The following is a 23,923-nucleotide window of genomic DNA, read 5'->3' as shown; positions in this document are numbered from 1 at the left end:
CCCCCACCTCTGACAATATTAGTGGTTAAATGTTTGTCCCAGCATCATTTATTGATTAACCTCCCTTTTCTCAATAGTTTGAGATGCCTGAGATTTTTTTTTGAATGAGTATGTGCTGGATCCTATGGATATGTTTCCCTACTGGGATATAGGAAGCAATCACTAAGGATTAGCATTGTCCATGCAGGAGAGCCTTCTGGAACCACTGCAAAAGACTCCCAGTACCTAGGGAAATCCAGAAAAGAGCAATGCATCAACCAATAACTATGATTTCTTCTGTCACTGCAGAGAAGGGGAGAAGAGTGCAGTGAAATGGAGCAGATTTCAATTATTGAAAGGTTCCCTTACCCCTTCCAGGTAAGGTATTTTCTCTCACTAGCTCACAAAGGGACCTGTAATATAATCGTTAGGGATGGCATGGGCTGTGAGTGTTTGCTTTTCTGTTTTTCCAATCAAACATAGTTTCTTTTAGTCTCTACACCTCAAAGAGAATCCATAATGGCACTAATCCTATTATGGTGTGTCTTGTCTATGGCAATGGCATTGAGAAAGATGCTCTGTTTGTTAAGTGAGCATTTCACTTCCTTCTGGTTCTGCCTATCTGTCTAATGGTGGTCAGTCATGTGGGTTGAAAAGACAGAAGAGGGGAGGGAAGGAGTAGTATTAGGAAGTTCGGTGTAGGGAAGGCTTATTAGACTTACGTATAAACTTAAATTCTATTCTAGTCTGGAATAACTGAAGAGTCACATAGACATCTGTTTGGTAGATGCAATGTAAGGCATAAAAGAGAGCAAGAGCTTCAGATTCAATCTCTGATTTGGTTTGCTTATGTCCTGAGAACTCTGAGGCCACATGTCATGAATATAGCAGCCTCTGCAACAGTGAAAGCCAGAAAAGGAAGTGGAAAGTCTCAGGGGAGGGGGCTTTCTGTCATGGATTTATGAGCACAGCAAGACTAACAAGCAAAAAGAAAAATGTGAAAGGATCTTGTTCATGTCCCTGACTGTAACAAAGTTTACAAAACCTGTGAAGGAGGGGTGTTTTAGACACAGTTTTTACTACCACTGTCTTTCAATAAGTTGATGTTTGACTGGGCTAGTGGATACTGGTAAATAGCAGATAATTCAAAATTAATTTACATTTGACTTTAGAATCCATTGTGATGTCTCTCAAGTCTGTAAGTGTTGGAACCACATCTTATATGTTTTGTACATCTCAGTAACACCTAGCACAATGCCTTGTACATGTGTGGTGTTCAAAAAATACTGACTGATTTGATGACAATGCTTAATATATATTTCACTCTTGAAGTAGGTATGTAGTTCCAAACTTGGTTTATTTGGGCTAATATTGGCAAGGGGAGGCCACTAGGCAGTGGAGGGAAAATCATCCAAGAGTTAAAAATTTGCTCCATATTGACGAAGTGTATAATCCACATGTACTAATCAAGATTTGTTACATAAATCATTACTTCAATTATCTTCTATACAAACTCAAGGTTTAATAAGATCATAAAATATCCTTCATTGGATAAACAAAAATCTTGACTCCACCAAGGGCTGAAGATTATGAACTAGGTTTACACACAAATTGAAATACAAGTCAAGAGGACACAGGAGTATTCACAAAGCAAAGAGTTTCTAAGTCCTACATCACTGGATATGAACTGTTCAGGAATTCTTCAGATGGTTCACATAACCCCAGCTCCACTGCTTACTGAAGACCCTGCCTTTTTTTTGTTTTCCAGTATCATTATACAAAGTTGTAGCTTAAGATTCGTTCCTTCAAGGTCTTTTTATTTTCTGACTCCTAACTGCTGAAGTCTGTGTCCATTACCCCAGGTTGTATATGATGAAGGGCCTCTCTATGTCTTCTCCCCAACTGAAGAACTGAGGAAGCGTTGGATTCACCAGCTCAAAAATGGTGAGAATTATTTGGAAAATAAACTAGTTTCCAAAGAAAGAAGGAAAGGAAGGAAGGAGGAAGGAAAGAGAAAAGTTGGGAGAGAGGGAGAAAAAGAGAAAGGAGAGAGAAAGAAAAGAGAAAGAAAGAAAGAAGGAAGGAAAAAGGGAACAGGGAGGGAAGGAGAGAAGAAGAAAGGGAGAGAGGAAAAAAGAACGGATGGAAGAAGGGAGGTGAAAGAAAGAAGAAAGAGAGGAAGAAAGGAAGGAGGGAGAGAGAGAAGGGAGGAGAGAGAGAGAATGGGGGGAGAAATATTGCATTTTCTTCAATATTAATGATACAATTGAGTTCAATATTCCATCATATAAATAAAGGATCACATGCTAGACTAAGAGTTTCAACTCAGTTCTACCACTGTCTCTCTAATGCAATTTTGTAATTGTAGGCCCTTCCATTTCCCTATTTATAAAAGAGGTCCCATTCTTTACACCAATTACAAGGGGGGTATGGTGTGGCATTCAATGGTTATTTCAATATTTTGAATCCTAGGTATGAAATATGTAGTTCCAAAAAAATTAAATACATGATTATGAGAGTGCTTGGGGTCAGAGTAAAGAACCTGGTTCCAAGTCCTCTTCTACCACTAATAAGCTGGGTGACCTCTGGCAAGTAGGCCAACAAGCTTCTTTGAGGCTCAGGTTTTTCTTCTGAAAGAGGAATAATAATGGTGCCTACAGTACCTACCTCCAGGGTTGTCCTAAGGATCAAATGAGGTAAGGTATGTGAAAGCACATGGAAAACTGTAAAGCACTGTACAAGAAAGCACTGTACATCTTTTCATTGTGGATATTTTCCAAGGAACTATTTCATGGTCCTTGCTTTGTGAGGACCTCAACTTGAATATAGTTCAGTATTTCACACAGACCATACAGTGTGCTCAGATAAACTTGACTGTAAATGCTTACAGCACAGGATGCATGCACACATATTTGTGTGTATATATAGCCACATGTCAAGTGACTGAGAGATTAACTGGTTGAGTTGACATCAGGAAAGGCTGCCTAGAGAAACAGGAAGGATGGCAGACTGATAATGGTATGGTTGGGTTATTGCGTGACAGCCCTTTGTCTTAATAAACATTTAGACTCTGATATGCAGTGGCTGACTACACCAGCTTTGTTCACTCCCTTGAATGTAAGTCTGGCTAACATAAAAATCATCAAATCTTTCAAGCTGAAAGAGGAGAGGAGAAAGAAAGAGAAGTGTCATTTACTTAGTTCTTTCTATGTGCCAGACACCAAGCTAGACACCTTGTATTTATTATCTCATTTAATTCTTACAGCAACCTTGGGCTAAAAACAGCAACTAACACTTAATGAGCACTAACTCTGTACCAGGCTCTGTGCCAAGTGCTTCAAACGGACTAGCACATTTAATCCTCACAATAAGCTTATTAAGTATGTATTATTCCCCTATTAACAGATGAGGGAACTGAAGCTCAAAGAGGTTTAGTAAGTTGCTCAAGGGCACATAGCTAGTGAGTGGTGGAGCCTGGGTTCTTACTACACCCCTAGGTCTGTTTGACCCCAAAGCCTAAACTCATTGCATATTTTTGTGCTGCTTGGTTCTCAAGCCCAGAAACTGCACCTGTAGTTGGCTGCAAGATATTTTAGAGTAAGGCCATGTGAAGATTACAAATAGGTGATGTCTTGCACCACACAGTTCAGTTCTTGACATATTTTGAAGTAAGAGGTCAGCTTTAGCCCTGGGGGTACAAAATGAGCAAACACTTCAGTAATGCTTATTATGATCCAAGATCTTCTCTAAATTCTTTACATATATTAACTCATTTCTTCTTCATATCAACCATATGAGGAAGTTATTTTCACCATCCCCATTTTAGAGATGAGAAAACAGAGGTATAGAGAGGTTAAATAACTGGCCCAAAGGCACTCATTTAGTAAGTGGCAGGGCCAGGCTTTGAACTCAGGCTCTAGAGTCTGTGCTCTAAATCAAGATGCTACCTCCAAGGCTGAGAAATATACACAGAGCTCTAGAGGGCATATATATTTGTACTTCTTTGGTTCTCTCCACTGTGCCTCATAAATTGCCCTGCACACAGAAAGGGACCAACAAATAGGTGTGTTAATTGATTTTTCTGCAAGAGTAAACAACTACCACCAACTTGGGATCCACATTGATGGACAGTTAGGATTTAGTTTGGAAATAGGGGAAGGTGGGACATACTAGCTGAGGGAGAAACCAGTTGTAGGTTAGCCCAACAAATATTTATTGAGTGCCCACTCTAGTGATAAGCTATCCCACTCTGAGGTAAAATGCACCAATTGGAAATCACTAACATGGAAAGGGGACCTCATGGTATACTGGCTACCTCTGTAGTGGTATTGGCTGTGAAGAGGTATGAGGGAGCCTTCTGAGGTGCTGGATCTGAGTGGTGGTTAAATGGTTGTATACAAATGTGGTTAGCTGGATATCTTAGATTGTACATTTTATTATATGTAAGTTATACTTCAATTTAAAAAGTAGGGCCTCAGGTACCTCATATTCAGCTCCCATCTTTTTTCAGTGGTACTTTCCATGCAAAGTTTATATTCCTGAGGACTTAGCCCTGGGCTCTCTCCTTCCACTTCCTTGAACATGGCAGTGGGCACTTTAATGTTACAGCAGCACAGATATTTGTCTACATTCACTCTAGACTCTTCATTTGGTCAAGCTCAATAGAGCTTATCCTAACTGCAGCTTCAAAAATAAGCAAATGACCTGACCTCACCCAAATGAATGAAAGAGTGGCATTGGTGAAACTCCAATGACATATGTGAAGAGTAATCTTTCATTCATTCCCCAAACAGAATTTTAGCCATTATCCTGAATAAAATGAATATGAGAGATCAACCCATCAAGTACTTGGAATGTGCATCAACCATTAGTGCTTCCCAGATAGGGCTGGCCCCATGCATTGGTGAAGTAAGCAGTTTGCTCCTAGTCCTCCCACTAGGACGCTGTTATAGTCAGCTTGGGCTACCATAACAAAACATCATAGACCAGGTGACTTAAACAACAAACATTTATTTCTCACAGTTCTGGAAGCTGGGGAGTCCAAGATCAAGGTGTTGGCCAATTCAGTTCCTGGTGAGAACACTCTACCTGGCTTGCAGACCGGTCACTTTCTCACCGTGTTCTCACATGGCAGAGAGAAAGAATTTCTCTCCAGTCTCTTCTTCTAAGGGCACTAATCCCATCATGAGGGCTCCACTCTCATGACCTAATTACCTCCCTAAGGCCCCACTTCCTAATATCATCGCACTGCGGGGGCTTCATTATATGAATTTTGGGGGACACAAACATTCAGTTTGTAACAGACACTCTGATTTTGCAATTCTCTCCTAAGTAGCTGGAAATACCAGCGCTGTGTTAACCAACAAAAGAAGGGGTGCCATCTTCAAGGGACCTCTTAATTATTTGGGAATGTAGGGTGGGTTCATAATGAGTGTGCTGGAGGTAGGGGGGCAGGAAGTCCTATAGCCTCTCATTAGCATAGCTTAATTTATCAGAGCAGCTAGCTGTTGATTAAAAATTTTTTAAATGTCTACTGGTGCCTAAGCCTGCACCCAAGAATCTTCAAATCCCTGGGTGATGGTAGTGGCATGGGGGGTAAGGGCAGAGGGTGGGAGCAATGAGTTCTGGCTGGGAGGAGTACCTGGAACATTGTTCAGAATTGCCAGTGCCTGATAATAATAAAAGTCAGACAGACTTTTGCTTGGTTTTTATTATTTTAAAGTTCTCTACAGATGACGTAGCCACCTATAGCCTGTACCCCATCTGAACAGCTCCCACCGCCCTGCATTTGGTGCAATGGTGAAGGGGTATGCTGAAAAAGTGAGGGGTGAGGGTGGGCAGGATAGACTGGTTAGAAGCCTTCAAATCCATGTTTAGAAAAGCATCAAGATAGCACTTTAAAAAAAGATGGCACTTTTTGTTCATTTGCCTATAAAATGCATCTGGCCACCAGTAGCTTCTAGGCCTCCCCCAAGGTCTTAAGTGAGTGGAGTGTGACTAGCAAGCTCTTAAGGACTTAAGTTGGTCTCTACAGAGGAAGGTTTTATTTTGTTTTTGTTTTTATCTTTAAAAAAAAGTTATGCAGAGCTTCTTTTTAGCATCAAATGATGAAATGTGTATGTCCTCAAATATGCATATTCTTAGACCAGCCTAGGTCTTTGCCCCAGTGCTAGCTATTGTCAGTTATTTCATTTGTCTTTGCTTTTCTGTTAACTGGCAACATGATCCCAGGATGACTTGTCTAATTGACTTCCGGTTAAGATTCTTGCAATGCCACAGTATTAAAAACTGTAAAACCAATTCCTCTTATCTGCAAATCTCTCATCCTGAGAGATCTTTTGGGCCTCACAACCCTGTGAGGGAAATGGAACTGCTGTGTTTGTCTCCCACAATGAGCTCAACCTACCTCAGTGGCCCTAGGAAGACTGAACTGTTTATTCTAGAGGCAGAATCACCTTCATTTGATCCTGAGCTCTGCTCTGTTAACTGTTCTATGAACACAGAAAGCGTGAGGCAGAAGTTCTCACAAAGACAAATATCTCTAAAAGACCACTCCAGGAGCTGGGACATTGGTATATTGAGAGCCGGAGTGAAAGTCTGGCTTGTCACGTTGTTTCCCTTATCTGGAAAAGACCACCATAGTCAACACCTGCCTTACAGGAAGATTGGAATGGCTACTGGAAAAACATAGATAACATATTTTTGTTCTGGGGCTCTGGAGAATCAGACATTCTTATCACTTTGGTCACCGGTTGGGAGATAGTCATCACAACAGACCACTGAAGAGAACTGCACAGGAACTCTCTGGGGCCAAGCATGTGAGCCAACTGGTCCTGTGTCTGCTTCCCTTCAGGGTGGCTGAGGAAGGGGCAGTTGTTTGAAGCTCACTACTAAACTCAAGGAGGAAAACATGCCTATTGTGGCTTCTCCCACATGTCAGATGTGACCTCTTTCTCTCTCTCTCTCTCTCTCTCTCTCTTCTCTCCTATTACAGTAATCCGGTACAACAGTGATCTGGTACAGAAATACCACCCTTGCTTCTGGATCGATGGGCAGTATCTCTGCTGCTCTCAGACAGCCAAAAATGCTATGGGCTGCCAAATTTTGGAGAACAGGAATGGAAGTAAGAGATCTGATCAATATAATTTCTCCCTCCTTTGACTATCCATCACTTTCTCAGGGCTCTATCAAACCCAGGTTTGTACATTTTGGCCAGTGCACAAAGGAGGGTGGGAGAGGAGATTAGTGGGGGCCAAAATTCAGCTGGTGCTCTGCTCTTCCAGCTGGGTGACCTAGCATTGGGCTGTATCATTCCGGACTTTTCCTAACTTACGTAACGTCAATGAGTACAAGAGTAAATTTCCTAACCAAACCTGTCCTTGGGCCCTTTCTGAAGATGCACTCTGTATCCATCGTCACTGGTTTCTCACTTTGCAGGCTTAAAACCTGGGAGTTCGCACAGAAAGACAAAAAAGCCTCTTCCTCCCACGCCTGAGGAGGACCAGGTATACAGGGAAATTGGGTGCTGCTACTGTTTAAATTGAAACTTACAATCACACCCTGAAAACAGACCAAAGTCTTAGAATTCTCCCTGGGATTTGGCAGTGTAAATTGGTATTCTTGCTGAGACAGGGGCTTTGTGCTTCTAATTAGGACTTCCTCTTCAGTGGAGAGATAGAGGGTTAGTAGGAAGCTCTTGGCAACCATTTAATCAAATCACCTGTTTAAAACAAAACAAAGCCTGATTTTTTTAAATGAAAAATATTTTCAAACATAAAGCTGAAAATTTTTAACAGTGAATATCCATATACCCAACATCTTGATTTTATCACTATTATATTACTTTAAAACTTGATTTTGGGGGTTATTTTTTGAGGTCTAGAAAGCCCTTTCTCATATATTGTAAGTAAGCAAGGCAGGAATTAGTATACTCATTTTACAAACTAAGAAAAGAAGATTCAGAGCCACTTAGTAGGTCCATGTACTAGTTTAGTGCCAAGAAGCTTTCCCGATTATGGCTGTACATGGTTTTTGTCCAGAAAGTTTAAAAATACTGATGCCTGGGTCCAGCCCTCAGAGGTTTTGACATAATTGGTCTTTGAAACTGCTTAGGTGTCAGGATTGTTAACCACCTGCTAGATGGTTCTGATGTACATTCCAGGCTGAGAGCCCCTGCATGGGTGCTTAAAACTGGTTGTTGAATGAATGCTGAATAAACCTTTTATTTTGCCTGATTTGGGTTAGAACAGTGTCTCCAGTAAGCCAGAGAGTTGGGGAAGAATAGGAGAGTGCTTCATATCTAGCCAACATCTAGCCAACCCCACCCCTACTTTTTCCTCTTAACAACACAGATCTTAAAAAAGCCACTGCCCCCTGAGCCAACAGCAGCACCTGTCTCCACAAGTGAGCTGAAAAAAGTTGTAGCCCTTTATGACTACATGCCAATGAATGCAAATGATCTACAGCTGCGGAAGGGTGACGAGTATTTTATCCTGGAGGAGAGCAACTTACCCTGGTGGCGAGCCCAGGATAAAAATGGGTGAGTCCACGCCTGCCCTTCCTGAGCCTTGTGCCCACCTACTCTATACACACGCAAAATCCTGCGGCATAATTCCCCTACTCAGTATCCTGATCAGAAATTGTTCTTCCCACACCAAAAGGAATATGCTCTCCCTCCAAGTACTTCTCAGAGGGCAGCTCTACACGTGGCTACCTCTCTGAGCCTGTAGAGTCTGGCCCACATGTTGTCGAGCACATGTAATCAATGCCGCATGTGCAGAAGCTACACACTTCACTGGCCTAGCCATGCATTGGCAACATGATTCTCTTTGAGGGAGGGGCATTTTATATACCTCCATTCAAGATTGGTTCTGAGCCCAAGGATACAGGGCATCCAAATCTGTCTCTCACCCAGGATGGGAAGTGCTGGATGATCTATCACGTTGTCTCCTCTACAGGCAGGAAGGCTACATCCCTAGTAACTATGTAACCGAGGCAGAGGACTCCATAGAAATGTATGAGTGAGTATGCTTATGTTCCTAGCGCACAATCTTCCCAGAGGAACTAAATATAGTATAAACTTTTTTTATACTTTCAACAAAATTTTGATTTCAAGATACCTATTAAAATCAGTGTCAACTGGGTCAAATGATGCCACTCAAGTTAGTGCCTCTGTCTTACCCTCATCCCAAACACCCTGTTCATGAAAGCTGGAGAGGTCACCACACCCCCCCCCAAATCCAGAAGAACCACACTAAGACAACCTGATAGGAAACATTTGAAAGGTGAAAATGGCAAACTTCTGTGGATGTGCTTTCTCCCTAATCATGGAAGTGGGTTGCCCTTGAAGGCCCTGTCCCTGATCCCTTCCCTGCAACCTTCTGCCACCTGCCTTTGCCCTCTACTCTCCATTTCCATGATTCTTCAGTGCCAAGCACGTTTTGGGAAAGGGATGTAGTATGCTACGCACATAAGACACTCAGTAAATAGAGGTTGAGTGAATTGACTGACTCACTGGCATGGATGAGCCACAGATAGCACTCTAATCTCTGAGCCACTTACACCATGGCCTAGGAGCCACACAAGCACTCTCTCTTTACAGGTGGTATTCCAAACACATGACTCGGAGTCAAGCTGAGCAACTGCTAAAGCAAGAGGTAAGTATGTGACCACAAGCAAATAGCATTCTCCCTGCACAGCAAACAAGGATCCTGAATTGCGGGCTTGCTGCTGTCCGCCATCTCCAGGCAAAGCAGTGTCAACGCTGTCATTTTATGGGGTCCCAATTATACTTTTCGCTGTCAAAAGCAATGAGGCTGCAGCTCAAACATGGAACTTGGCAGTGAAATCAAGACTTCTATAATATTTCCTCTCGGGTTTGGGCAGGTGGGATGCAGGTGTGAGCACCACTTCCTCATGACGGTCAGCTTCTTTTTCATCGTTTCAGGGGAAAGAAGGAGGCTTCATTGTTAGAGACTCCAGCAAAGCTGGAAAATATACGGTGTCTGTGTTTGCCAAATCTACAGGGTAAGTGTTACTGTTTCAAGGCCCTGGGGACAAAGGACAGGGGTGCCCAACCAACAGTTCCTTAATGAAGTGCTCCTCTCACATCCTCTGTCACTTAAACTCAAAACTCATCTCACTTCACTTCTTGGGCCCTTTGGACCCTTGTTCCCAAGTTGCTGACTCAGCATCCACTTCTTCAGGGAACCTCAAGGGGTGATACGCCATTATGTTGTGTGTTCCACACCTCAGAGCCAGTATTATCTGGCTGAGAAGCACCTTTTCAGCACCATCCCTGAGCTCATTAACTACCATCAGCATAACTCTGCAGGTAAGTACCAGGGGAACCAGAGAAGAAGGGTGTGACAAGTACCAGGAGAAGCAATTTAGGACAAGGTGGTTAGGGGAAGAATAAGCCTCACAGGGTAATGGGAATTAGCTGTGAAAATAAACCCCTGTGATGCTGGGTCGAGGTCAAGTGAAGAGGTGGTCAAAGGCAGACCTTATGCCCAGTAGGGACTGACTCCTTATTTGGTGATTGATGCTCAGTGCTAAGGAAAGACATAAAGGAGACTGGTAATTAATCAATCAGCAATATTCATTGTGTTCCTGGTGTGTTCTCAGCAATTTTCTTGTTACTAGAGAACACATGAAAACTATTAGTTGAAGTCCTTGCCCTCAAAGGACAGACAGGCTCAAAAACATCAGAAGAGAGTTTCTAAGCAGTGTAGACATTCTAAAAACTGGGAGATTGGTGAGAGCACGAATACATGGGAAAAACTTCATCAAGAAGGCTTGCTGCTGTCCACCATGTCCAGGCAAAGCAGTATCAAGGCTGTCATTTTATGTGGTCCCAATTACACTTTTCAGTATCAAAAGCAGAAGTAGGATGTGAGTTAAGGCTAGGCTGGGAGGTGGGGATATATTTAGCTGGGTTGTATATTTCAGTTAGCATTCTCTCTTTCTTGTCCCTGAAAAACATCTGTAAGAGGAGAAACTTCCAGAAAAATTCGGGTTGATGGAGATCTTCTGGGATTCAAAATGTACTAGAAAGATGAACACTGGAAGCGTGAGGCTTTAAGTGAGGGTGTGTGAGGCATCTCACCCCCTGCTCCGCACCAGCAGCATGACTCTCTTTGTATGTTTCAGGACTCATATCTAGGCTCAAATATCCAGTGTCTCAACAAAACAAGAATGCGCCTTCCACTGCAGGCCTGGGCTATGGTAACTGATTATTTCTCTAGGGTAGGGTGGACCGGCCAGTTGGAAGGACTACGTCTGGCAGACGCAACCAGACCTTGCCTCTCAATCATCCTTGCAGCACACTGTTCTATCCCAGCTGCTGTGAGGAAGGTTAAGATGGAGCCAGACCAAAGTTATCTAATGCTTTTCCTCCCTCTGGTGGCTCCTACTGGGACTGCAAAAACATAGATTCATAAAGGGATTTATTTTTTAATTGTGGGGAAAAAATCATAAAGGGATTTTAAGAGGATGTCTAGTTTATCTTCTTGCTTTATGCCTGACTTGTACCTAAATTCCAAGACTCCTCCAATCAGTAATCCCCTGTCCCTGAGATTTACCTGAGCAAAGATGGATTAGTACCTCTGAGAATTTCCCTTTTACTGCTTGTCTGTTTCTACCCCCAGTAGGGATTCTTATCTATTGTAGAAATTATACATACATGACTCCCAAATAATCACATCAAGGCTTTGTTGTTATAGGATCATGGGAAATTGATCCAAAGGACCTGACCTTCTTGAAGGAGCTGGGGACTGGACAATTTGGAGTAGTGAAGTATGGGAAATGGAGGGGCCAGTATGACGTGGCCGTCAAGATGATCAAAGAAGGCTCCATGTCTGAGGATGAGTTCATTGAAGAAGCCAAAGTCATGATGTGAGTTACAGTCCAAACTCAACTCTCCACCCAGTCTAGGAATTACCAGGATGGTTCCCACTGGGTTTTAAGGTGATTTATAGTAAGAGATTTGGGACCATGGCCTGAGGTCAAACTTTGATTGGTGGGAGTAACTGCTAAGGTAGTCATTTCTCTTAGATATTGGTGGAGAGTAGTATTGATCATAGGCGTGTACCATCTCAGTAGCATTTGGGGGTAAATGTAGAAAATGAGACTTTCAAAAGGAAGACATTCTGATGTAGCCTTAGTGTTCATTCAGCCCTGGGCTTGTTTCCTGTTCTATTGATGGACTCCAAATCCTGGCTCACCCTCATATATTAGGCACTTCTGGAGTTTAGGGTAGGAAGGAGGAGCATTAACTTGTTATTTTGGTCCCTCATCTGACACTCTACTCCCAGGCCAACTCCTTTCCTCCTCAGCTCCTTTCTGAATAGTATTCAGAGCCAGAAAGGGAGGACTGGTTCATTGCCTTTCCTGTAGGAATCTGTCCCATGAGAAACTGGTGCAGTTGTACGGCGTCTGCACTAAACAGCGCCCCATCTTCATCATCACTGAGTACATGGCCAATGGCTGCCTCCTGAACTACCTGAGGGAGATGCGCCACCGCTTCCAGACTCAGCAGCTGCTGGAGATGTGCAAGGATGTCTGTGAAGCCATGGAATACCTGGAGTCAAAGCAGTTCCTCCACCGAGACCTGGTAGGACCTCAGAAGGATTGGCCTGGGTCCAAGGGCTGAGGGGGTGGAAGTAGAGGAAGACCTATCACACAATCCCTGAGGAGGGTGGCTGGAGCCATCATTTCAGTTTTATCTAGAAAACACTATAAGTTTGGTGAGCCTCTTCCCCAGTGGTCAGCCAGTCAAAGATCTCTGGCCTCAACACCACAGGTTCTGCCATGGTGGGAGCTAGAGCACTCACTCCCAGCCCCCTACCATGACAAGGAAATGGTGGGGTCCTTCAGGGGCAGAAGGGCAGCCCTGCTTCCTGATGGGACTGCTCTTAGCACAGAAGCATCATTTTGGTTATATCAGAGTCACAAACTGGGGGTCTGTTGGTACATTTGGGTTTTTTTTAATGTTATATATTAGTTAGCAAACACTTAAAAACATTTCACATTAAATAACTGAATTTCCAGCTTCTCTTGAAAATCTAGACCATCTTGTAACACCAGGCCCACATTCTCATAGGCCATGCTAACAGTTGGCTGGAGCTGACACCTATGAAAATGAGGGCCTGGTGTTACAATATGGTCTAACTGATTACAGGAAAGTGGCTGGCCTCCTTTAGACCAGATACTTTCCTGACACCTCCACCCACCCACTTCACTCTGTCACTTCACCTGCCTGGCCTCTGGAGGCATCCGAGTTTGGGCCCCTGTTTATTTCAGCCAGGTCAAGGCTCAAATCGCCTTAGTCCCACTGGCAGAAAAGCAGAAAACAAAACACACTTGCCTTCTGTTCTCCCTTAACTCTCAGCATTTCAATGCAGGAAGGGTTGTCGTGGAATTGCCAATGTGAGTGAAATCATTCTGCAAGTCCTCAGTGCTTTACTTATGACTACGGGGGTTGCTCTATATGTGGTGGAAGTGCATCAGAATTTCTCAGTGGCATCAACTGACTCCTGTTAGGTGGGAAGGTGTCTCTATGTGAAGATGAGGCTTCCCTGGCTTCACTCCCCTAGTGGGCAGAAGTTTTGTGCCTTTAACCTGTGTGCCAGGGACAGAGTCTCACTGGTATGTGTTGCACTGCAGGCGGCCCGAAACTGTTTGGTAAATGATCAAGGAGTTGTTAAAGTATCTGACTTCGGCCTGTCCAGGTGAGTGTGCCTTTTTCATTTTTCCCTCTAAAAGTAAAAATGGCACGGTACAAACATGAGGTGACACTGTAATTTTTAATCCTCTCCCTTTTCCCCCTAATTCTAGTCTTTTCCACCATCTTTCTATACCTTTTCTTTCTCTGAATGGTTTAAGTCACTTTCCACCTCTTGTTTTATTGTTATATCCCTCTCTTCTCCTTTCTCCTTTGCTCTTTTTTTAAAAGCTAATTTCTCCAATACTTTATGTTGATCTGTTAATCCTGTTGACTTTACTCCATGTCTCATTCTTTCCTAATCAGTCTAATTCCCACTGACAACTGCAGAATAGAAGGAAGGGAAGGATGAGAAAAGAGAAAGGAAAGAAGGCTAGAGAAGAGGAAGGGAGTACCTATTAGATCTTATTTCACTTCATCCTTGCTGTAACCATATTGTCAACCAGGAAAGCTATATCAGATATGAAAACAGGAATCTGTTAGAAATAACATTTGTAAAAGACACTGGTTGGCCTGTAGGCGTATATTTGTGCAACTCTTGTGGTTGTGCCAAGAAAATTTAAGCAAATATCAAGCTCTCCAAATTCTAACAGTAACAAGTCCTGAATCCTTTGCAGGTATGTTCTGGATGATGAATACACAAGCTCAGTAGGCTCCAAATTTCCAGTCCGGTGGTCTCCACCAGAAGTTCTTATGTATAGCAAGTTCAGCAGCAAATCTGACATTTGGGCTTTTGGTGAGTGGATAAGATCACATGGATTATACAGCTCAAAGGAAAAGGAACGCAGTGGAGGAAATTCACACTCTGTAACCTGCACAGAGAGACTGTTATTTGTTCTTGCTTTCATTCATCTAATTCTTAGGGAGTCAGGCACCACAGAGGTTTCTGGGGATTAAAAACAGTAAACTAGACATGATCCCTGCCTTCTTAGAACTTAGAATATATTGAGGGAAACAAACAATTCATTCAGTATGCCACAGCTTCTGAATACTGATTATGTACCAGGGACTCTGCCAGACCCTATAACTATAAAGACAAATAAGATGCTGTCTCTCTCCTAAAGGACTAATAGTCAAGGGCAACCCTGATAACCCTCCAGTGTACTCAGTACTATAGCAGAAGTTTGAACAAAATGAAAAAAATCACAGAGGGGAGAACCAGATGAATGTAATGTTTGAGGTTGATTTAGGAAGACTAGGATCCCTACTACCCAGAAACAACACATTTTTTTTTTCATTTTCTAGGGGTGCTGATGTGGGAAATTTACTCTCTGGGGAAGATGCCATATGAAAGATTTACTAACAGTGAAACAGCTGAACACATTGCCCAAGGCCTACGTCTCTACCGGCCTCATCTTGCTTCCGAGAGGGTATATACCATAATGTACAGCTGCTGGCATGAGGTAAGTGTTTTATTGGGACCTCAAATTATTTCCTTGAACCTACTTTCCCATTTAGCTGGCCAAGCACCCCAGCCCCACTCTCCTGGGCCACATAGCAGCTGGGCACAGACAGACAGCTGTGCACATTCTTGGATCCTGGCCTACATCCCAATCATTTCACGGCCAGAAGTTTTTCCAGGCCCATTCCAATTCTCACTAGAGTATCATTAGCAGACCCCAATACCAACTTGGCTTTAGGGAGAGGGGTGTTGTGGGGCCATGTCACCTCGCATAAGCAGGCAGCCAAAGGCACTCAGACAAGTGTATGGACATTAAAAAAGAAAAGTCATTAAAATCTGTGTTCATTCCTTTGGGAGTCATTGGCCCTTTCTTCTACTTTACTAACTGCACACCTTTTCTGGCTGTGGTCCTAAATGAGATTTTTTTTTAAAACCCTAAGGCCTGAAAGGAAACTAAAATGGGTAGTGCTCATGTTTGTTTTTTTTTTTAAATACAGTGCATTACGGGATATGTGGGTAGATGTGGTATTTTGAAAATAAACAGCCTGTCCCACTATTAAAATGCTTTGCTGCTCTCACCTTGGGTTCTTCCAGGGGTGCCTTCTCCACTTTCAGTAGATCCTTGGCAACCTTAATTTGGCAACCTAAATGTCTGGTAGGAAATAAGTGCTCAGCTCTTAGTTCTGCCCCACTAGAAACAGGGAAAGACAGACAGTGTCCAACAAGCATATATGTGAACCTGGAGCCATCTCTGTGGGGTGAAAAGTGGGCATTTGGATCAGAACATGGCTCCTTTCCCCTAACAAATCACTGAGGTCACAAAGAAAGTTTGGAGAAAGGGAAAACCCCTAGGAGCCATTTCCCTTCTCTCTCCCATGCCAAGCAGGATTAAGGGTGATTGACTATGCTCCCTCCCAACTAGGACATCCTCACTCTGCTAGTTAAGTATTTCAGACAGGCACTTTCTCCACAGCCTGTTTAAAGCAGGTAGTCATGAAACTGGATTCACATCAGAATCCCTGGGAAACTCTTAAAACTGCAGATGATTGGGCCTTATTTCCAGAGATTCTGATTAGGTATGTCTAGAGTGGGACTTGGGTATGTCTTTTTAAACTTCCCAGGAAATTCTGATACTCAGCTAGGTTTGAGAATTCAAAGGAACAAGAAATGATGACTTTTTGGTTCTGATGGATTGAGACCTTTCTTGCATGAATATGCCCTGAGTCACTAAATACCTCAGGGGCTTATGGACCAATGGCTATCACAGAGGGCCTTAGTCTGGAGGCCAGATGGTGGTAATAAGAGGTCCCAGGTGCTTAGGATCCCTACCCAGTGATGCAGCCCATGGTCTTGAAATGTTAATTCCTTTGTTAACTTTGGCTACAGGATGGTAGAAACAAGTGTTTGAAACCAAACTAAAAATTATCACACCTTATAGGATTTCAGCTCTGTCAACCACTTAAACTTCTTTGGTTGCCACTTGAGGTTCCAAAATAAGAATGCATTGGTGCACAATTATGTAATGAATTTTGCCCTTAGTTTTAATCAGTGTTTGTCAGTGGAATTTTCACATTGTCCTCACCACATTAACCACCCGAGTTACTAAAGATTTAAAGTGCACAAGGACTTTATGGAGCACTTCTATTTCTCCCCTCACCCCTTTTTTTCTTTTGGTAATCCACAGGGTATGCTACTGGGCATATAGCATAAACTTCATAAACATTTGCTGTTTACTCACTGTGCTTCCCTTGAATTTTGGACTCTGGTCCACTATAACACTCTATTTTTTCTTTGGTTTTAGAAAGCAGATGAACGTCCCACCTTCAAAATTCTTCTGAGCAACATTCTAGATGTCATGGATGAAGAATCCTGAGCTCACCAATAAGCTTCTTGGTTCTACTCCTCTACTCCACAAGCCCCAATTTCACTTTCTTTGAGGAAATTCCAGACTTACAGGCCCTGGAGCCTTTGTGCTCTTGCTGAATACACAAAGGCCCCTCTCCACATCTAGGAATGCCTTTCTATCTCTTCCCTTGGATAGTACCTTCTGAGCAAAGGCCAAGGAATTATTGTGCCTGGTATTTTCCCCCAGAGAGGAAATTTCCCAAGAGTATTAAAACAGACTGAATTTGGGATGGAAACATTTTTGGGGAGGGAGGGAATGTAAATAGCCTCACAATGGGTCCAACTGCTCTTTGGGTAGGCAATAGAGCTTGCGGGGAGGGAGGCAGAATTTGGCAGGAATAAAATGGTGTCATAAAAATGGGATGGGAGGGTGTTTTGATAAAATAAAATTACTGGAAAGCATGAAAGTTTCTTGCTATTTCGATTAATCATGCAGCCTCTCTGAAGCGCCCTATAAAACTGCTGTGTGGCACTCATCTGTCATATTCCTACTGGGAGAACTCCACAGGATTCTCCGCATTTAACCCCTCTGGCTCTTGGAAAATTCTGCTTCTGAATCAGAGACAGTGATCACAAACCAAAGCACACTGCCTGACACTCAGTAGGCATTAGATACTATTGGAATGAATCTGACAGTTGGAGACAAACTCTGCCAGATCCTCTTTTCCCTACCTCAGGCGGGGTAAACTCCATTAAAGAACTAGAGCCAGGGGCCCAGGACAGCTAAGTGACGGGCCCAGCAGTCCGGGCCGAGCACTAGCTTGGCAGTGGGGAAAGCGCGGGTCAATTTGGAAGCCGGCAGGGGCGGGGCTGTTGGGCCGGCCAGGAACGGGCCACATGGTCTGAAGTAACTTCCTTTTTTTACCTTCTTTATTTCTTGTCTTTTTGAAATAAGGTCTCGACAGCGCCACGGCGCTGGGCGACGAGTCCTGTGACCTCAGGCGTCAGGTGTGGCGCCACCGCGGGGTCGTGCGCGGGAAAGCGCGAGGCGCGCGGCGCGCGGGCAGCTGGGAGGAGCGCCCAGAGCGGGGGGCGGGCCCGCGCGTAGGGCCGCGCGCCGGCGCAGTGCGCTCCCCGCGCAGTCCCGGAGGCAGTGGATTGTGGTTCCGGTTCCGCCGCGGAGACACGTGAAGGTCGGTGAGTTGGTGCGGAGTTTGTCTCGGCACGCGTGGCCGCGCTGGGATGGAGTCCTCCTCGTCTTCCTCCGCAGCGGGTTTGGGCTCGGTCGACCCGCAGCTGCAGCATTTCATCGAGGTAGAGACTCAGAAGCAGCGCTTCCAGCAGCTGGTGCACCAGATGACGGAACTTTGTTGGGTGAGGAGCCTGGGGCTGGGACCTGGCCACTGTACCTACTTTCCTGCCCTTGCCTCGCGCAACTCGCCACGACGCCTGGGATTCGGGGAAGGGAGAGGACCCAGCAGCACCCCTTGGTTTCCTTAGGTTCCTCAGGTCGAGCCGGAAGGGAAAAAGAGTGACTCCGCTTCTCAGAGGGCTGTCACGCCGGACCTCGGCTTTGTTAGTGCAGAGGATTGGAGATCATAGAAGACTTATGCCGTTGTCCCAACCAGTACTTTAGGCACCTAAGGTTGAAGCTGCCAGTGCTGGTCACCAAGACTGATGAGAGTCCCAAGTACTGGGATTTCATTTTTGGCACCCTGAGTCCCAGAGAATCAGTGAATCTCCTGTCCCTGCACTCTTCAGAGTTTGCCTTGATTACTCAGTTGCTCTAAGCGTCCCTCCTGAGAAGTGAGTGGCTCTAGCCCACTAACTATAAAAGTGGGGTAATCTCTATCAACATACACACTTTTTTGCCTTCTTGTTGGATTGTTGTGTAATACCAAGCCGTTTCAGGTCTGAAGGTTGAGGAATTGAGTATGCCCAGTGAGGGGACTTTGGCAAAAGGGTAGAAGGCATTTATTTGCAGCTTGGGATCAAAGTGTTCTCTGGCAGCCAAAGACAGCATAACTGCCCTGCCTTGACATACAAAATTCACAGAATTCAGAGGCCAAGGATAATTTTCCTTGGAAGTGGAGAGTCTGAGGCTTGTGTACACAACAGAGAATAATGAACGAAATTCATTTGAACCATAAACTTATGGTATTGCTAGACTCTGACCCTTAAAAAATGCTTAATCAACTCCTGTCTGCCTTGAACCAGAGTGCTTTGATTCTTTTAAAAAATCTGATTCATTACATTTGGACCAGCAGGTGGTGTGGTTAAGGACTCCTTTAAGAATCTGAAAGTTGTGGGCCCTTTAGGAAAATTCATACAATTTTCCATTCATCTTGAGAAAGGATTCAAGAGCCTCTGGCTTACGTAGGCATTAAAGAATCTCCAGTCATAGATATTCTTTTTTCCTTTGGTAGGTTTTAGTGTGTCTTAAAGGCAGTTAATGCAAGCAGCATTGTAGAGTTCTAACCAAATTCAGCGAAGGGTTAACTTCCCTTGTATTTTGCTACCTATCTTGCTTTGTAACATCTCAGCTCCACCATTTTCTGGCCCCATGACTTAGGACAAAGTATCTCTGTGCCACAACTTCCGTAAAATGAAGATTAATAATAGTATCTATTCCATAGGGTTGTTGTGAGAATTTAATGTAAGGCTGTAGAAAATTGCCATAAAGTAAGCTGCCAAATGTGAACTATTATTAACATATCAGATACTGTTTTTAGGTGAAGTTTTTCCTCTAAGCAACAAGAAGCTCCCCTTCCTTTTTTTGCCAAGTTCCCTTTGTGATTCTGTATCTTGTCCTGAGCAGGAAAAGTGCATGGACAAGCCTGGGCCAAAGTTGGACAGTCGGGCTGAGGCCTGTTTTGTGAACTGCGTTGAGCGCTTCATTGATACAAGCCAATTCATCTTGAATCGACTGGAACAGACCCAGAAATCCAAGCCAGTCTTCTCAGAAAGCCTTTCTGACTGACCTGAGTATTACCTCTTTGGAAAAGGAAGGTAGTTCAAGAAATGAAGAGCAGTTGATGGGATGGTTGAAGAAAAGGCTGTGGGGGGATCGGCTCCCACCTTTGTCACTCTTGGGACATCCTGTCATCTGAGAATGAACAAAGACCAATTTTTGTGTGTGGGGGTGGTTTGAGGGTCAAATGTGTTTGGGGTTGTGTTTTTTAATGCTAATCTTGGGAAAACAATTGACAGGTGAATGGAAAACTCCACTAGATGTATATTACTGTATGTGGGACGATGCTTACCTCATAGTCCCATTAACTGCTTCCTATAATTTTAATAGTGGAACTGCTCTATAATTTGATAGTGGGACCACATAGGTAATAATCTGTTATTTGTGTGGATTCCTTTCAGATTTCTGGAGAGATCGATATACATCTTTGTGTCTCTCAGAAAGGGCAGCAGTGGGGGAAAGAGTAATTTGGTACTTTACTGTAGGCCTCCTTATCTAATGTTTGATTATCAGTGCTGGAAAAAAATGTATGGATTATTCATACAGTACATTTCACCTTTCTAGGTTATCTCCCTCCCTTATACTGTGATTCACTTAAATATCTATATGTAAAGTACAGTCTTGAGCTAGTACAGGTAGCCTGAGAGTCTAGAGGCCTTTAGTTAAAGGAATCTAGCCAGCGAACATAATTCTCATACTAAACTGCCACAAGGAACAAGTTAACTTACCCTGTATGTCAGGGTCCAAAAAAATTTAAAGATGTGCCTAAATGAAAAAATAAGTTATAAAGATTTAGGCCAGTCAAAAACTAACAGCAGTTTCAGGTAGAGGTGCATGCCTAATGTAAATCAGCATAGTTTCCATTTACTGCGTTCTTTTAATCACTGAAATAAAAGCTTCTACAAGATTCAAGTCTGATTGAGAAGGCTTTCTATTCTGGTTATCACCTACACCCAGGAGAGATTTGGTGTGGGCTGGTTCCAAGGCTGAAATGTAGTCAGCCTGGGTACCTGTTCTGTGAAAATTATGGCACAGTATTCCAGGGACTGCTGACCTTTTTGTTAGAAAAGAGAACCTAGAGATGAGATGGAGAGGGAAGGAATTCAGTGCTGATGGTTAGTTCCCTGAGTGTAGTAGAAGAGATTATAGTGACTGGATTCCCCTCCTCTTACTTCAGATCCTAGTGGACTGGAGTATAGACCTAAAGTGGAACTACTTGTTGGGAGCCTCTAGTGCAAACCCATGAAAGTTGAGAAATACACATTTCTAGAAGCCTCAAGTCCCTGTTTAACTTCCCACCATATAGGCACTACAAGGAAATTTTTAAAACTCCTGATGAAAACACAACTCATCAAACATTTAAATACCTACTCTGCTGGACACTGTTTTTGGTGCCAGGGTTTCAGCAGTGCACAGAAACAGTCCCTGCCTGTGTGGAGCTTCTGTTTTAGTACGGGGAGACAGGCAACAAACACATCCATACGTCAATATAATGAGTGCCGAGGAGAAGAAGCAGAGTAAGGGTGTCAGGGAATGTTTATGGGGCATTGTTATTTTAGCTAAAGATGATTGGAGAAGGTCTCTTTGGGGAGGTGGCATTTCAGCAGAGACCTGAAAGAACTAAGTGACCAAGCCATGTAGGTATCTGAAAGAAGAATGTTTCAGGTAGGGGTGACACCAAGTCCAAAGGCCCTAAGGTGGAACTGCATGCTGTGACACCAGTGTAGAAGAAAAGTCGAAGGTCAGTATGGCTGGAGTAAAATGAGTAGGAGAATAGTAAGAAATATGGTCAGAGACAGATCGGGGGATGGCGGGTGGGGATGTGCTGATCATGTAGGGCGTTATAGGCCATTGTGAGGACTTGGCTTTTACCAAGCAAGATGGGGAGCCATTTGAGGGTTTTTAGCAGACAGTGATGTGATATGACGTGATATAACTTAAGTTTTAGCAGTGCCTGGCTGCTGTTTGGATAACATGTATATGGTAAAGAAGTAGTATTAGAAGCAGCAGGGTAGTAGGAATAATGGCATTCGAAGTCCAGGAGAAATCAGGCTTTTAGGATGAGTATCTGGTGTATACCTTGTGTCTATATGCCCGTGTTGATTCCCCCCCCCCCATAAAATTTAAGAGTTCATGTAACACCTCAAGTCATAAAGGAAGGATCCTTTAGTCTTTTCCATATTCTTACTTCTTCCTTTTTATTATATATTACTTATTATATTTTTTACTCTATCGTTATTTCTTATTCTTCATTACCTGTTAAAGTATTCTCATTACCTTTAGACACAAACTGATATGTCTGTTTTACAAAGTATTATTGCTTGCTTAGCTAATGTACATAATAAGAAAGAGGATCTGTCAGATTCATGTAATACGCTTGAGCACCAAGTATATCTTCGACACTACTAGACACAGGACAAGGGGAATGAAAAGGTAGACCATTTGCCTGCATCCTCTTGGAGGTTACGTACCAGAGCAACAATTTGAGCTCGTTTGTTTTGTCAGCCTAAGAAATTTATTTTCAGAACCTTGATAGAAAGGGTACTGTCAGCCCTAATGACATTCAAAGTCCTCATTTCAAATATTCAGGGTAGAAAATTCAAGACTCAATGTAAAACAGAAGGATTGGATTAGCAGACTCTTCCTGAAATGAAAAGAAGCCTAAGATATAAAATATAAATACAAAGCTGCTCTGGTGGTGGAGGTGTCTGGAGGCCTGCTTGCTATTGTCTCCTGCCCATCCCTATGCACCACCTCCCCTGGTTCCTAAGGCACTGTCTCAGGACCTCTAGGGTTTATGCAAGCATACTGTGAAAACTGGAACCAGACTATCCCTAAAGCCCCCGCCCATGAATGAACATTAGGGGTAACGCATACAAGGAAATCAAGAACTTGATATTTATTTATGCAAACAAATCTCCAAGAGGAGTGTGAATTAAAAAACATAAGTCAATAAACCCCATGTAAAATAGCCTTTACATGGAAAACAATTGATGGTGCTTTTTAAACCAATTTTTCCTTGTATCAATACCTTAGTACAAAATTTTGGCCTAGGGAGATTTTAGCTCAGAGTCCTCATGCTCCCTCTCAGCCTCATTTTTTTGTTTTTGGCATCTTCTGGACTCAAAAGAGGTTGACAGAGAAAAGTCTGGTAACCTTCATTTTCATTCCATGGAGGAATAAGGGTATTGTTTACATTTATTGATCTTAAGTTAAATGACAGTAGGTATGGACCAAAAGGGATATCTCAAAAGCTATAGAGGAAAAATGGCCAAGAGCTATGGAAAGGAAACCACAGGAGGTACCACTAAAATTGTTGAGGGCCATATGCTGCCATTTCTTGAAAAGAATGGCAGAGCAGGTCATGACAGCAGTAGGGAAAAGGAAATACTACATGGGAATGACTGCATAAATACCGAAAATATCCAAGGCCCTGTTCAGATAGTTTATCTGAATGCTTACACAAATCACAAGGCAAATCAAGAGTATCCAGCCCAGGGCTGGTTTTGTGATTGGCTTCCCTAAAACAGCTGCTCAAGGCAGTGTCCAAACTTGATACCTGACACAGAACGTGAGCCAACAGAAGAGCAGATGAGAATATACACCCGAGGTTACTCTGGTCATCCCAAGGTCCCACTATGAAGACAAGTAAGTGGAACTGATCACAATACACAGGGCAAAAAAGATGAATCCTGCAATAAAATAATTGAATTACTATTTTTAACGCTTATATAAGAAATGCTAAAGCTATTTGACAAATCATTACATTCTTAACACCTTAACAAGTGAGCATTTGAGCAATTAGCTGTTTAATCTGTGAATTAAAAGTTGTGTATCTAAAGCTATGTCTTGGAAAAATCCCTCAAAAAGGCAAAGCCTATACAATATAATTGTGCTACACAGAAATACATAGAAGGGATAATTAGGATATGGCAAACCAGGATTCAGAGGTACTGACCAGGAATTCCAGATGAGCAAATGGGCCAACAGAATTTTGAGATGT

At 43.2% G+C, this 23,923-nt stretch overlaps 2 protein-coding genes across 3 annotated transcripts in view; both read left to right on the top strand.

Moving 5' to 3' along the window:
* Positions 1–17,411, top strand: part of BTK (Bruton tyrosine kinase) — a 28,442-nt gene extending 11,031 nt beyond the window's left edge. For both annotated transcript variants that reach the window (XM_032619706.1, XM_032619705.1), the window contains exons 4-19: positions 289–357; positions 1,842–1,923; positions 6,974–7,102; positions 7,417–7,484; positions 8,331–8,518; positions 8,937–8,999; positions 9,581–9,635; positions 9,926–10,005; positions 10,185–10,312; positions 11,131–11,205; positions 11,703–11,874; positions 12,376–12,592; positions 13,645–13,709; positions 14,320–14,438; positions 14,948–15,105; positions 16,906–17,411. In XM_032619706.1, coding sequence (XP_032475597.1) covers positions 289–357; positions 1,842–1,923; positions 6,974–7,102; positions 7,417–7,484; positions 8,331–8,518; positions 8,937–8,999; positions 9,581–9,635; positions 9,926–10,005; positions 10,185–10,312; positions 11,131–11,205; positions 11,703–11,874; positions 12,376–12,592; positions 13,645–13,709; positions 14,320–14,438; positions 14,948–15,105; positions 16,906–16,977 — 1,740 coding nt within the window. In that variant the 3' untranslated portion in view covers positions 16,978–17,411. The remainder of the gene's footprint in view (positions 1–288; positions 358–1,841; positions 1,924–6,973; positions 7,103–7,416; positions 7,485–8,330; positions 8,519–8,936; positions 9,000–9,580; positions 9,636–9,925; positions 10,006–10,184; positions 10,313–11,130; positions 11,206–11,702; positions 11,875–12,375; positions 12,593–13,644; positions 13,710–14,319; positions 14,439–14,947; positions 15,106–16,905) is intronic.
* Positions 17,412–17,543: 132 nt separating this feature from the next.
* TIMM8A (translocase of inner mitochondrial membrane 8A) lies at positions 17,544–20,832 on the top strand. The gene is made up of 2 exons (XM_032619707.1): positions 17,544–18,323; positions 19,768–20,832. Exons 1-2 carry the CDS (start codon positions 18,192–18,194, stop codon positions 19,927–19,929), a joined length of 294 nt encoding a protein of 97 aa, XP_032475598.1. The 5' UTR covers positions 17,544–18,191; the 3' UTR covers positions 19,930–20,832.
* Positions 20,833–23,923: the final 3,091 nt, after the last annotated feature.

Source organism: Phocoena sinus, chromosome X, assembly GCF_008692025.1.
Source record: "Phocoena sinus isolate mPhoSin1 chromosome X, mPhoSin1.pri, whole genome shotgun sequence".
Taxonomy (NCBI): Eukaryota; Metazoa; Chordata; class Mammalia; order Artiodactyla; family Phocoenidae; genus Phocoena; species Phocoena sinus.
The sequence above is the reverse complement of the archived record's forward strand: the minus strand, read 5'-3'. Positions and strand labels throughout refer to the sequence as shown.

Coding starts and splice junctions, on each gene's coding strand:
- TIMM8A (XM_032619707.1), top strand. CDS start 18,192: ATGGAGTCCTCCTCGTCTTCCTCCGCAGCGGGTTTGGGCTCGGTCGAC. Junction 18,324..19,767: donor AGATGACGGAACTTTGTTGG/GTGAGGAGCCTG, acceptor TGTCCTGAGCAG/GAAAAGTGCATGGACAAGCC.